The sequence below is a fragment of the Amblyraja radiata genome, chromosome 46 (assembly GCF_010909765.2).
Source record: "Amblyraja radiata isolate CabotCenter1 chromosome 46, sAmbRad1.1.pri, whole genome shotgun sequence".
NCBI classification, from domain to species: domain Eukaryota; kingdom Metazoa; phylum Chordata; class Chondrichthyes; order Rajiformes; family Rajidae; genus Amblyraja; species Amblyraja radiata.
Window position 1 is genome coordinate 6,901,798 of NC_046001.1, and position 13,096 is coordinate 6,914,893.

General features: G+C 44.3%; 1 protein-coding gene across 32 annotated transcripts in view; it reads left to right on the plus strand.

Moving 5' to 3' along the window:
* LOC116968711 (zinc finger CCCH domain-containing protein 10-like) overlaps positions 1 to 13,096 on the plus strand; it is a 52,844-nt gene that overhangs the window by 23,965 nt on the left and 15,783 nt on the right. For 15 of the 32 annotated variants that reach the window (XR_004410511.1, XM_033015490.1, XM_033015487.1 and 12 more), the window contains one exon: positions 10,438 to 10,483. The exons of 13 other annotated variants lie outside the window; for them this stretch is intronic. Coding sequence is in view for 7 of the 19 variants with exons in the window: in XM_033015490.1 (XP_032871381.1) it covers positions 10,438 to 10,483 (46 nt within the window). In the remaining 12 variants the exon portion in view is untranslated. Of the gene's footprint in view, positions 1 to 72; positions 485 to 8,381; positions 8,531 to 8,748; positions 10,323 to 10,437; positions 10,484 to 13,096 lie in introns of those variants that run through there. 4 more of the 32 variants (XM_033015480.1, XM_033015476.1, XM_033015481.1 and 1 more) reach the window with 4 other exon arrangements.

A 13,096-nucleotide genomic window follows, 5' to 3' on the forward strand; every position in this document is an offset into this window, starting at 1 on the left:
AAATTGGCCAAAGCAGTTTGACATTCATTTCTCTAAAAGGCATTATTTTCTCATCAATCTTGTCAACTGTAGACGGTCTTTTTTACATCTTTTCTGAAGAGAAGTTAATCTTAGTACCCGGGTTTTATTTAATTTTCATATTTATTGGTTCGAGTTATTTTAGTCCAATTAATAAAATTGCCTAACCATATCCATTTCATAGAACTAATGTTAAATGTCTGGTATCAGATGCCGTTTGACGTATTTCTGATTTTGTTAGAAAAATTCCAAAAAGCACAAAATTGTCTATTAATACTAGATGGGAGCGCGGACCCGTTGGGTCCCTGTTCCCCAACGCAATATTCCACCACTCGCCTATAGACGACACAATGTTCAGTAAAAATGGCGATCCCGGCAAGGCTTCCACAACTGCGCACTTTTGGAAGGGGCGATGGCGTCATTTTGCGTCATTGCCTTGTTACAAGCGACATTTTCAATTGTGTCGAGGCTGACTGGCCTCCCCCCAACTGCGCAGGTGCGACTGCCGCGTTCAAAGGTGTGCCGTTGACGGCAGAAATTAAGTTAAAGTTCATAAAGAGAATAGAGGCCCCATGGAGGCGCTTGTAAAATGGAAGAAAACCTACATGTGGAGCCGTTGGGTCCCTGTTGTGAGGCCAGGCAGGTACAACGCAATATTCCATCACTCATCCATAGCTCCCAACTGCACAGGCGCGGCTGACGGGTTCCCGTTGTGACGTCAGAGATCCCTGCTGTGACGCGAGTCACGGCAACCCCCAATTGTGCCGGCGCGGCTGGCAAGTGGAAGCGCGACTGCGACGTTTTTAAAGTTTCAAATGGCAGTAACTTGTAAAATATAAGATCAATGTGAATGCACCTCGCTCTCCTTCAGTCCCCTATTCCCCTCCTCCATTATCCTCCCACTCCCCACCAACCCTCCTCTGCTTCCTCCGCTCCCCCTCCCTCCCCGACTCTAACCCCCCTCCCCTCCTCCATTACCTCGCATACTCCTTCACCCTCCCTCTTCTTTCCCCTCCTCCTCCTCTCCTTTCCCCTACCCTCAGTAACTCCCTCCCTCCACTCACCTCCCCCCTATCCCACCCCCCCCCCCCACTCTCCCTCCTCACCTCCCCCATTGCCCTCATCTCCCTCTATCCCCCACTCTCCCTCCTCACCTCCCCCACTTTCCCCTCCCCCTCCCTCCCCACCCTCTTCTCACCTTCCCAGGATCTCGATGGAAACCACCACGTTTTCTCCAGCACGTTGACGAAGTTGTACTTGAGGCGGGGGTTGTCAGGTGGGATGGAGGGAGTGAAGCCGAGACTTGCCCCGAGTCCCACTCCTCTCCCTCCCCGTGGGCCCGGAGCAGCAGCGCCCCAGCTCCCAGCCATGGGGTTCCCGGCGTGTCCTCTCCCAACCCTGGACCTTGCACCGACTCCAACCCCGGGGGGGGGGGGGGGGGCAGCAGAACTTAAGCTAACACCAGTAAAGTGAAGGGAGGACCCGTGGAGGCGTTTGTATAATGGAACAAAACTTACCCGTGGAGACGATGGGTCAGATTATGGAAAACAACAAAATAAGTTACCATAATTATGCAGATGACACACAAATTGACATAACTATTACCAGGGGACTATGGTCCAAAACGAATACTGAGTAAGTGCATCGAACAAATCAACGATTGGATGTGCCAAAACTTTCTTCAATTAAATGAAGACAAAACTGAGGTAGTTGTTTTTGGAGCCAAAGAGGAACGATTAAAAGTACTCGGCTTCAATTGGCAATGTTAAAAACCATGGATTAAGCCAGAACTCTTGGTGTAATCATGGACTCAGACCTGAATTTCAACAGCCACTTTAAGACAACTACAAAGTCAGCCTACTATCACCTTAAGAATATATCAAGGGTTAAAGGACTTATGGTTTAGCAGGATATGAAAAAACTTACCAAGCATTTATCTTCAGTAGACTTGACTACTGTAATGCTGTCTTCACAGGTCTCCCTAAAAAATCGATTAGACAGCTGCAGCTGATTCAGAGCACTGCGGGTCAGGTCTGCTTTCTGTCCCCAGAGTCAGAACTAAACATGGAGAAGCAGTGTTTAGTTTTTAAGCACTGTTATATATGGAACAAACTTCCAGAATAATGCAGGTCCGCTCCAACTTTCAGTTTTAAATCGTGGCTGAAGTGTTTTTTGTTTGACATTGCTCTTAATTGAATTAAGCAATTATTCATTTCTTACTGCATTGTAACTTATGTTCTTGTATTCTCATTCTATTTTAGCTTGTTTTATTTTCTATTTTTAATGATTGTTTTTAATTGCTTATGATTGCTTTTTAATGCTTCGTGTAAAGCACTTTGAATTGTCTTGTTGATGAAATGTGCTATATAAATAAACTTGCTTGCTTGTGAGGGCAGACAAGTACAGGCGAAAGGGGGGAAAAAGATGGCGATCTGAAAATCCGAAAAGGAACCAACTGCACTGGCGCGGCTGGTTGTGACGCGCACGGGAACCCTTCTCCAACTGCGCAGCTGCGGGTGGCAACTGGGGGGGGCGCTGTTTTAAGTTAAGTTTTAAATATCAATAAATTGTAAAATAAATGTCAATAACATGTAAAATATAACAAGGAAAATTTGTTGTATGTGAACATACTTGGCCAATAAACTTATTCGTTCATTCATCAATCTGAACGAAAATTGCTACTGTGCATCCCAGGACAATGGTGAGTAAGGTGGGCCTAAAATTATCGCGCTATCGTGTACCGTTTTTGCGCAAATGTAGGTACAAATATATCTATATTACTAAATCTCTGTTCTTGACCGCTTTTGTCCTTCTGTGCTGCGTTTTCCGAGAGAACGCAGCCACCTTCGGTCGTCATTTTTGGCCACCTTGCTCAGAGCCCCCCTCCGCCGCATGTGTGCCGAGGATTTTTCCAGTCGATGAAAAATGACGGAGATATTAATGTTTTTACATAATTCCCCATTCTCTCTGCTGCCCCTGCTGGAGGGAGGGGGAGGGACTATAAAACCAGGAAGTGGTGTGCCTCAATCAGTCTCTCATCAAGGTGGAGCTCTGTCAATTAGTCTCTGTCACTCTGAGCTCTGAATGACACTGAACAAATCTCTTCACACCTGTGAATAAGTACCCTTAATGTGGTTTGAAAATGAAAATATGGTTAGTTTGAAATAAAAGAGCACTGCCTGCAAATGGTTGTTTGGGTTGAAGTAAAAAGGAACTCTCTTTCTCTCTCCTCTCCTCTCTCTCCCTATCCCTCTCTCTTTCTCCCCCCCTGTCTCTCTCCCTTTCTCTCTCTCTCTCTCTCTCTCTCCCTTCCTCTCTCTCTCTCTTTCTCTCTCTCCCGCTCTCTCTCTCCCTCTCTCCTCTCCCCCCTCTCCTCTGCCCCCTCTCCTCTTCCCCCTCCTCTTACTCCCCCTCTCCTCTCCCCCCCCTCTCCTCTCCCCCCCCTCTCCTCTCCCCCTCCTCTCCTCTCCCCCTCCTCTCCTCTCCCCTCTCCTCTCCCCCCTCCTCTCCTCTCCCCCTCTCTCCTCCCCCCTCTTTCCCCTCCCCCTCCCTCCCCTAAACCCCCTCCCCTCCACCCCCCCCTCCCCTCCACACCCTCTTCCCTCCACCCCCCCCTCCCTGCTCCCCACCTCTCTCTCCTCCCCCTCTCTCCTCCCTCCCTCCCCTAAATCCCCTCCCTTCTTCCCTCCACCCTCCCTCCCTGCTCTCCCCCTCACCCCCCTCTCAGCACCCCCTCACTCTCACCCTCTCTCTCCTCCCCCACCTTTCCCCCGTCACCCACCCTTCCTCTTCTCCTCTCCACCCCCCTCTCCCTCTTGCCCCTCTCTCTGTGTTTCTGTCTCTGCCCCTTCTCTCTCTGCCCTCACTCTCTACCCCCCTCCCCCTCTAGATGTGACTGCAAGTTGGGGGCTATGCGTCAGTAGATAGTGTGGTTATGGGGTAAAAGGAGCAAATTAATAATAATATAATTTCAAGGGGGATAATTAGCGTGAGTGCCGGGGGGGGGGGGGGGGGGGATAGTTAGTGTGTGTGATGCTGCATGCCGCCCCCCCCACAACCGCACGTTGGGGGAACAGACCCAACGGGTCTGCACTTGGTCTAGTATATATATATATATAGATACAAACAAGATGAGAGTTTTAGCAATATAATATATATATTAGAGAGAGAGAGAGATAGATTGGATAAAAGAGGCTGATTTCCCCTTTTCTCTCAAGATGCATCCATACCACCCAGCTTTGGTATTACTCCTCCCACAACTTCTATTTCATCCATTCATTTTGGCTTTTGTCCTTTAAGGACAGAAATATGTTCAAAGTCAATGTGATCCTTGAGTCTGTAACTTCGACTTGTTCTCCACAAACTCGTGTTCCTTTCTTTCGCAAACATGGATTCACTTTTGTAACGTGTGCTGACGGCACTTTGCCCTACCCTCTATTTGCACATGATTTCAAAACTGCCTATCTGTTGGATGAACTTAAATGGCCTGCGGTTTAAAAGTTAGCTGAAAATAAACTCAGCTTGCTCTCCAATTTTAAAAAAAAAAACATTTTTCCCTGTCTCTAGCTGCATTTTTGATTTGAATCATAAGGTTTACAGTCAAAACACAAAGTACTGTAGTAACTCAGCAGGTCAAGCAGCGTTTGTAGAGGGAATGGACAGGCAACAATTTGGGTTCGGACCATACAGTCAGCCATGTGAATTCTTCAGCTAGGCTCAACTGTTCTATATTAATTCTTCCACATGTGCAACTTAGTTCAGATCTGTCATAATACCTGTTCTCCACTCACTATCTGTACATTACCTCTAGACCTCCATTTTCTCTTTGCCAGCCACTTTGGCCCACCATGCACAATGTTGCTTGCGTTCTCTTCCATTATCTTCTATGCTGGGCCTTATTTATGATCACTGTCCTTGTTTATAAAATGTTTCTGACCAGCTCCATCTCTGCAACCTCCTTTATGACCTTTAGTTCTTTGATCTGAATGATTTGCTTTGACACTGCCATTTTTGGTATATGAATGGCATAGGCATTCTGGAGGGAGTACTAAATTTGCATCAGAAACAAACATAAAATTGTGAGGGGAAGATAGAGATATGGTATTTGTTTTCAAAAATGTAGACTCCTTTGAGAAATGGTTGATGACATTAGTTTTGAAAGTGAAGGGACATGTATGTGAGGAGAAGCCAGTTACAATGCCAACTAGTGCACAGCAAGGAAAGGATTTGTTGCAATGGGGTCAACAGTTGAGTAAACTGCTGTGATAACTGACATTGCTCAATCTCCATCTTCATGGCTCTTCCCCACATCTACAATCGATTGTTATATAAGCAGTTGACACTAAGGAATCAATTAGACGGTTGAACTAAGGTCTGCCTATTGTATAAGTGGTAATGTTTCCTGAAAATGATTTGATTCCTTCAAGTCCTGTCAAGTTTTCCCCACAAATGATGCTAAAACACTCTGTTTTTATAAAAAGCAGTGCGAGGTAGAGGACTATAGTGCCCACACTGTTATAGAAAACAAGTTTGTTAGTTTCAAGCGTTGCAACATAAAGTTAACTGCAGGTGTAGACCTGAAAACTTGAAAGTAATAATGTTTCACTAAAGTTGAGACTTAAATAGTGAAGGAGTTACCTGTAAAAGCAGATGGCAAAGCTAAGTCCGCCACTTCAAATGAGACATTTGGTAAGAAAGGGTGCTGTACCTATTAAATGTGCATTGAAATGATACAAATTTCTTATCCCCGTAATAGCCATTTCTAAAATAATGCAACTTTTATAAACAGAAATGAATGTGAAATGATGCTGCGGTTGCAAATATGGGAGTGCCAACATAAATCATTATTGCATTTCTTGTTAGTGGCTTCAGAAGGGAAATCAGAACTGCAGATCAACCTGAATGATTTTCACTGTATTTTTTAGAGCTGAATTTGGCATTTATTTGTCAACTTTTCAACTGTTTAATATATTCTGGCTGAGACACATCTCCATGATAGGTTATGGAGCAACAGTTAGTTGCCGTGTTATGACCAGCCAACTGATGAATAACCATGCAAACCAGAAGAAATGTACTTCAATCTCTGCAGCTTAATGCAGTGTGGTATATTGCATTTACTCAGTCATGCAGCACGGAAACTGGCTCTTTGGTCGAATTTGCTCATGCTGACCAAGGTGCCCCGTGTATTTTAGTCCCATCTGCCTGCATTTGGCCCACATCCCTCTTAACCTTTCCATCCATGTACCTGTCCAAGTGTCTTTTAAACGTTTTAGAACTGAACCTCAGGAGCAGTTATTGTATGTGGATCTCCATTCTGGTGATTCATATTGTGTACATGATCAGCAATGATCTAGTGGGTAACGCTCTAACCTCTGAGTAAGAAGGTTGTTGAGTTCAACTTCACTGCAGAAATTTGAAAGCAAGAATCTAGGTTAATATTCCAGTGCTTATGTGTGCTGCCTATTGGAATAGAGTAAACATAAGTCCTCGTGTACTTTCTCAAGTACACCTTAAAGATCCTAATGCTGTTGAATCGGAGTTATCAATAAACAATAGGTGCAGGAGTAGGCCATTCGGTATTTTGAGCCAGCACTGCCATTCACAGTGATCATGGCTGATCATCCCCAATCAGTACCCCGTTCCTGCCTTCTGCCCTGCTATCTTTTAAGAACTATCTAATTCTCTCTTGAAAGCATCCAGAGAATTGGCCTCCACTATCTTCTGAGGCAGAGAATTCCACAGATTCACAACTGGTTGAAAATTCGGAGACCAAAACTGCACACAATACTCCAGGTGTGGTTTCACTAGGGCCCTGTACAACTGCAGAAGGACCTCTTTGCTCCTATACTCAACTCTTTTTGTTATGAAGGCCAACATGCCATTAGCTTTCTTCACTGCCTTCTGTACCTGCATACTTTCAGTGACTGATGAACAAGGACACCCAGATCTCGTTGTACTTCCCCTTTTCCTAACTTGACACCATTCAGATAATAATCTGTCTTCCTGTTCTTGCCACCAAAGTGGATAACCCCACATTAATCCACATCAGACCGCATCTGCCCACTCACCGAACCTGTCCAAGTCACCCAGCATCCTCCTCACAGTTCACACTGCCACCCAGCTTTGTGTCATCTGCAAATTTGCTAATTTAATCCCTTCATCTAAATCATGAATGTATATTGTAAATAGCACCGAGCCTTGCGGTACCCCACTGGTCACTGCCTGCCATTCAGAAAGGGACCCGTTTGCCTGTCTGCCAACCAATTTTCTATCCATGCCAGTACCCTACCCCGAAAATCATGTGCTCTAATTTTGTCCATTAATCTTTTATGTGGGACCTTATCAAATGCTTTCTGACAGTCCTGGCACACTACATCCGCTGACTCTCCCTTGTCCATTTTCCTAAATTACATCCTCAAAAAATTTCAGAAGATTAGTCAAGCATGATTTCCTCTTCATGTATATCCACGCTGACTGATCGACCCTGCTCCTACTATCCAAATGTGCTGTTATTTCATCTTTTATAATTGACTCCAGCATCTTCCCCACCACCGATATCAGGCTAACTGGTCTTTAATTCCCTGTTTTCTCTCTCCCGCCTTTCTTAAAAAGTGGGATAACATTAGCTACCCTCCAATCCACAGGAACTGATCCTGAATCTATAGAACATTGGAAAATGATCACCAATGTGTCCACGATTTCAAGAGCCACTTCCTTAAGTACCCTGGGATGCAGACCATCAGGCCCTGGGGATTTATCAGACTTCAATCCCATCAGTCTACCCAACACCATTTCCTGCCTAATGTGAATCCGTCAGCCTAGATCCTCTGGCCACTAGTACATCAGGGAGATTGTGTCTTCCTTAGTGAAGACGGATCAAAAGTACCTATTCAACTCATCTGCCATTTCCTTGTTCCCCATAATAAATTCACCTGTTTCAGTCTTCAAGGGTCCAACTTTGGTCTTAATTAATTTTTTCCTCTTCACATACCTAAATAAGCTTTTACTATCCTCCTTTATATTCTTGGCTAGCTTACCTTTGTACCTCATCTTTTCTCTCCGTATTGCCTTTTTAGTTATCTTCTGTTGCTCTTTAAATGTTGCCCAATCCTCTGACTTCCTGCTCATCTTTAATATGTTATACTTCTCTTTTATTTTTATTTACTGTCCCAGACTTCCCTTGTCAGCCATGGTCGCTCCTTACTCCCCTTGGAGTCTTTCTTTCTCTTTGGGATGAACTGATCCTGCACCTTCTGTATTATTCCCAGAAATACCTGCCATTGTTGTTCCACTGTCATTCCTGCTAGGGCATCTTTCCAGTCAACTTTGGCCAGCTCCTCCCTCATGGCTCCATTGTCCCCTTTGTTCAACTGTAATGCTGATACTTCGGTTTTTCCCATCTCCCTCTCAAATTGTAGATGATAACTTATATATCATATTATGGTCAATAATCAATTGAAGCAAAATCATTCATTAGATTTTCCCAAACTACCCAGAACATTGAGATAGGAATGTCCTCCCCTTCCTCAACCCTCTAGCTGTCTCCTCCCACCCTCCCATCCGCCCACCCTCGGGCTCCTCCTCCTCCTCCCCTTTTCCTTCCTTCTCCCCCCCCCCCCCACCCCCCATCAGTCTGAAGAAGGGTTTCGGCCCGAAACGTCGCCTATTTCCTTCGCTCCATAGATGCTGCTGCACCCGCTGAGTTTCCCCAGCAATTTTGTGTACCATTGAGATAGGAAGTTTCATTTGAAGACCAGGATCTTCAATTGTAACAGAAAGCTTGCATTTATTTAAGTACACTATACTATTAAAATTAAAACAATCTTTGCCATGTGTCCAAACACCAGAATCGCATATTTCCATTAAAAAGTACATTACAAAGCCTGTAAATTGGCCTCTTTCATGAACCTGAATCATGTATGGGCAGATCAAAAGGAACTGCATAATTTCTGTCCTATCACACACGTGGGTTTTGGGTATGGTAGCGGTAAGCCATTTTGCCCTGTTCGCTCTTGGCCAGCTAATGTACCTAGTGGCCATTTCTGGCCTTCCAGGTAGTCCATTTCTTCTCCACTTCTGTAATAGACTATTAGTTGACCCTGCTGGGCTCCATTATCTGCAAGTTGCATCTCCCACAGCACCTTCTGGGTGGTAGTGTTGGTTCACTCTTGTTGTGATGAAGCTCCCATGGGACTATCTGCAGTAGCGTGACCACATTGAGGACATCTAGGTTAGTTATTTCCTTTCCCTGTGACTGACTGCAGTTTTCCAGTTGCCTGCTTTTGCTATTCTTTGGATTAAGGCAGCCATTATTGATTCTAGCTATCGTTTGGCATCCACGAGTCTTTTGTTTTGGTGTTAGCAGAATATTTCCACATTCGGAAAGATTAGCATGCAAGTCCAAAGCATGGGTGAGTGTGCTCTCACCACATACTCAGTGAGTGGTAATTGTGGGCACAACAGTCAAAAGACTCCTAGCACTGTGATTCTGATTATTTTTCCCCTGCTGTGGCTCGCATTTAAAACATCACAAATTAGTAATGTGACAGCTGTAGTGATTAACTATTTTGTTGTTTTCTGCATCATAACCTACAGAGGCTGTAAATCTAGTTTTCCTATTCATCTGGGATCTGGGCTTTGCTAGCAATGCCAGCATTTATTGCCCTTGAGAAGGTGATGGTGAGCCACAACTGTCAGTACTGTTGGGTCGGACATTCCAAGATTTAGACTGATGCAACGCTGATGATTTTATCAGCCAATGAATTTCATCATGGCTTATTCCTTTCTAAGAAACTTCTGGCATCCAGTTGAGGAATAGCATTTGTAAGGTTTTATTTTCCAGTAATGTATATACCACATCTTTACCTATGCATTAATGCTTTGTCATTGTTGCCCAGTGTGGCGCTGCTGTTTACTAGAACTGATTTCTTCATCTTTGAATTTGCCATCTTCCCTGTTTTCCTTTTGGTCAAGAATGTCTGCTTGCAATATTTTGTGAAATGTGATGGAGTTTTTCATTATGCTCATTCCTCAGACTTGCAGCCATTGTTAATAATGAACCACATGGTTGTTTTCACACCAGAGTTCAATGATATATTGCTATTGTTTATTACACTTTGTTCTGGTTACTGTGAAAAATGTATGCATCAAATGAATGGTGCCACTAGTGTGCTGAAAGGGAAAAGTTCATGGGCAACATCACCAAAATGAAACATCAGAAGGGATTGCGTCCATGTAGGTAACCTGGACTCGCTCCTGAGGAATAAGGAGGATACTGTTATTTGAAGAATGAGAGACCAAACAACGTAGGTAACACTACTTATTTATTTTGGAATGTGCTATGCTGTGTTTCAAATAGATTATTAAGACCGTTAAATACCTAGATGGTATAACATGTTATTTTATTACTATGAAAATTAGGTCCAATGGAGCATTCACAGAGCAGTTCTCAGAACTTTGCAAGAAAGTAAGTGGAATTTTCAATTTTGTGACACTGCATTTTTAAGAGGTTCAAATGTTATGTCTCATTCAACATCTATTTGGAGTTTTCTGGTTTGCCTCGCTCGTACAGAAAGTAATACAGGCAATGGCTGGTCCTGGGACCCGAGTTGCTTTTTATTCTATTGAAAAACTAAATGTGGGTTATTTTAAATGTAATAATTTATTTAGTAGTACAGGTGCACAACCTTTTATCCGAAAGCCTTGGGACCAGACACTTTTCGTAATTCAGAATTTGTCGGTCTTCGGAATGGAAATGTTTTAGCGTAGATTTTAAAGGCTGGCTCAGTGGTAGAGTGCTCGGCTCATATCCGCAAGGTCGCGAGTTTGCGCCTTGATCCTGGCAGTTACTCGATCGCGAGTTTGAGTCTTCAATGTCGTTTTTTCTTGCAGAATAAATGTCTGTATGAAATGCAGTGTAGGAGAGGTGTACTGACTGTGTGGGCAGAACTTTGGAAGTGATTGCCCACCAGTCTAAAAAGCCGCTGTGTCTCCCTGTCCCTGGGATAGCAGGGGGCGATCAAACAGCACAATACCCCCCTCCCCCTCCAACTCCAGAGGAATCCGCTCCCCGATGGGCCGCTACGGCGACAAGTGGCAGTTTGCCCACAGCCCGAGCTGCGCCCCCTCATCCGCCACCCCAAGAACAAGACGTACCTTGCACACCATCAGCTTCTTCCCCTACGTGTTCCCCTGGAGTTGGAGCGGGGCTGGGCTGGAGTTGCTGCTGGCTGTGGGTCTCTGGGATCTCCGTGCTTGCAGTGGACCTGGGGGTCGGTGTCCCGTTGGTCCTGACGTCTCCGGCCACCCCCCTGGACTGGAGCTGAGACTGGGAACTGTACCGCCCTTGCCCCCTCCCTCTGCAACTGCAAACAACCCCACTCTCCTGCAAGGGCGGTACAGTTCCCGGAGGATGGCATGTGGCCGGAGACGTCAGGACCAACAGGAACCCACTCCCCGATGGGCCCCTACGACGCCCCGAGCTGCGCCCCGTCATCCGCAACCCAGGTTCCTCTGTAGTTGGAACCAAAGATCTTTGGTCGGAACGGAACGGGGCTGGGCTGCTGCTGGCTGTGGGTCTCTGGGATCTCCGTGCTTGCGCTTGAAAACGTTCACCGAGGGCGGCCCGCAGAGGTGACAGCGGAACCTCCGGTCGGTCCTCGAAGAAAGGGGAACTAAATCCCCATTCATAAAAGAGAAGGTGAGGGTATATTGCGCGGGAGGGTTAATAATTGACAATCTGCTGCTGCCTGCCCCGCTGAGTTAAAAAGTTCCCACGCAAGACTCACGATACACTGTGTATCGTGAGTCTACCGTGGGAACTTTTTAACTCAGCGGGCAGGCAGCAGCATATTGTCAATTATTAACCTTCCCGCGCAATATACCCTCACCTTCTCTTTTATGAATGGGGATTTAGTTCCCCTTTCTTCGAGGACCGACCGGAGGTTCCGCTGTCACCTCTGCGGGCCGCCCTCGGTGAACGTTTTCAAGGACCTTTCTTCAAGGACCGAAAAAATGGCCGCTATTCGGAGGTTTTCGTTATTTGGATCTTCGGATAAAAGGTTGTGCACCTGTACATCTGATTTTTAAAGTATTACATAACAACCAAATTTCAGTGGCCTTGTCTTCTAATGCCGTGCTTCTAGTTTAGTTTATTGTCATGTGTACCGACGTTCATTGCAAAGCTTTTAGATGAATGGCTTGTTTAGAATTGTCCCATTATTTCTGTTCAGTAACCAATGAAGGACTGCAAAACAACATGTGATAGAAGGTGGACATACATTTTGCAGTTAACTTATAACATAGAAAATATGAAATATTACATTTAAAAATAAAAAATGGGAAGGACCATAAATTTTTAAAGAATGTGGAGGAACATATGAATCTTGATGAGGTTGTACACAGATTATTGAAGGTGGTAGTGCAAGTGAATAAAGCCTTTAAAACAAAAAGCAAATGGTTTTAAACCTTGAAGCGTTGACCAGAATGTGATGTTAAACTTTTGCAGGAGCTTATTCAAAAAGAGGATCGGTACAATTTTTCACATCACATTTAATGAAAGTAAAGAAGAAAAATATATCTTTGTCAGAAGGTTGCACAGGTTGAGGAAACATAGTTATGACTAAAGACTTGTTCTTGAGGGAGATGTGAGGAAGGATAGATTTAATTACACAAAAGAATCAAATGTAATCGAGTAAATGGAACTTTCAGTGAGATTTTGAATGTTATGGAGAACAAGCAAAAAAGTGAAGAGAGACTGGGTGACGAGCAAAGATATATGGGCACAGACTTAATGAGATAAATGATATTCTGTGCTTCAGCAGTTTATCATCCTAAATTTAATTATTTATTTATTTCTCAGAATATATTTTGTACAAGGTTGCAACCTGAGTACAAAACTTTAAATATATTGCTTTTTATTTTTTGAGGGCTATTGGCGCCTGATACTAGATGAACTGCCGATGCACACGTCGTATTTGGGTTTTTTAATGATATGTTAAGAATTTTTGTAATCAAAAAGAATGTTTTTTCTTGTGCATAATTTATTTAAAAAAGGACAATGATGCAATCTTTCCATTTA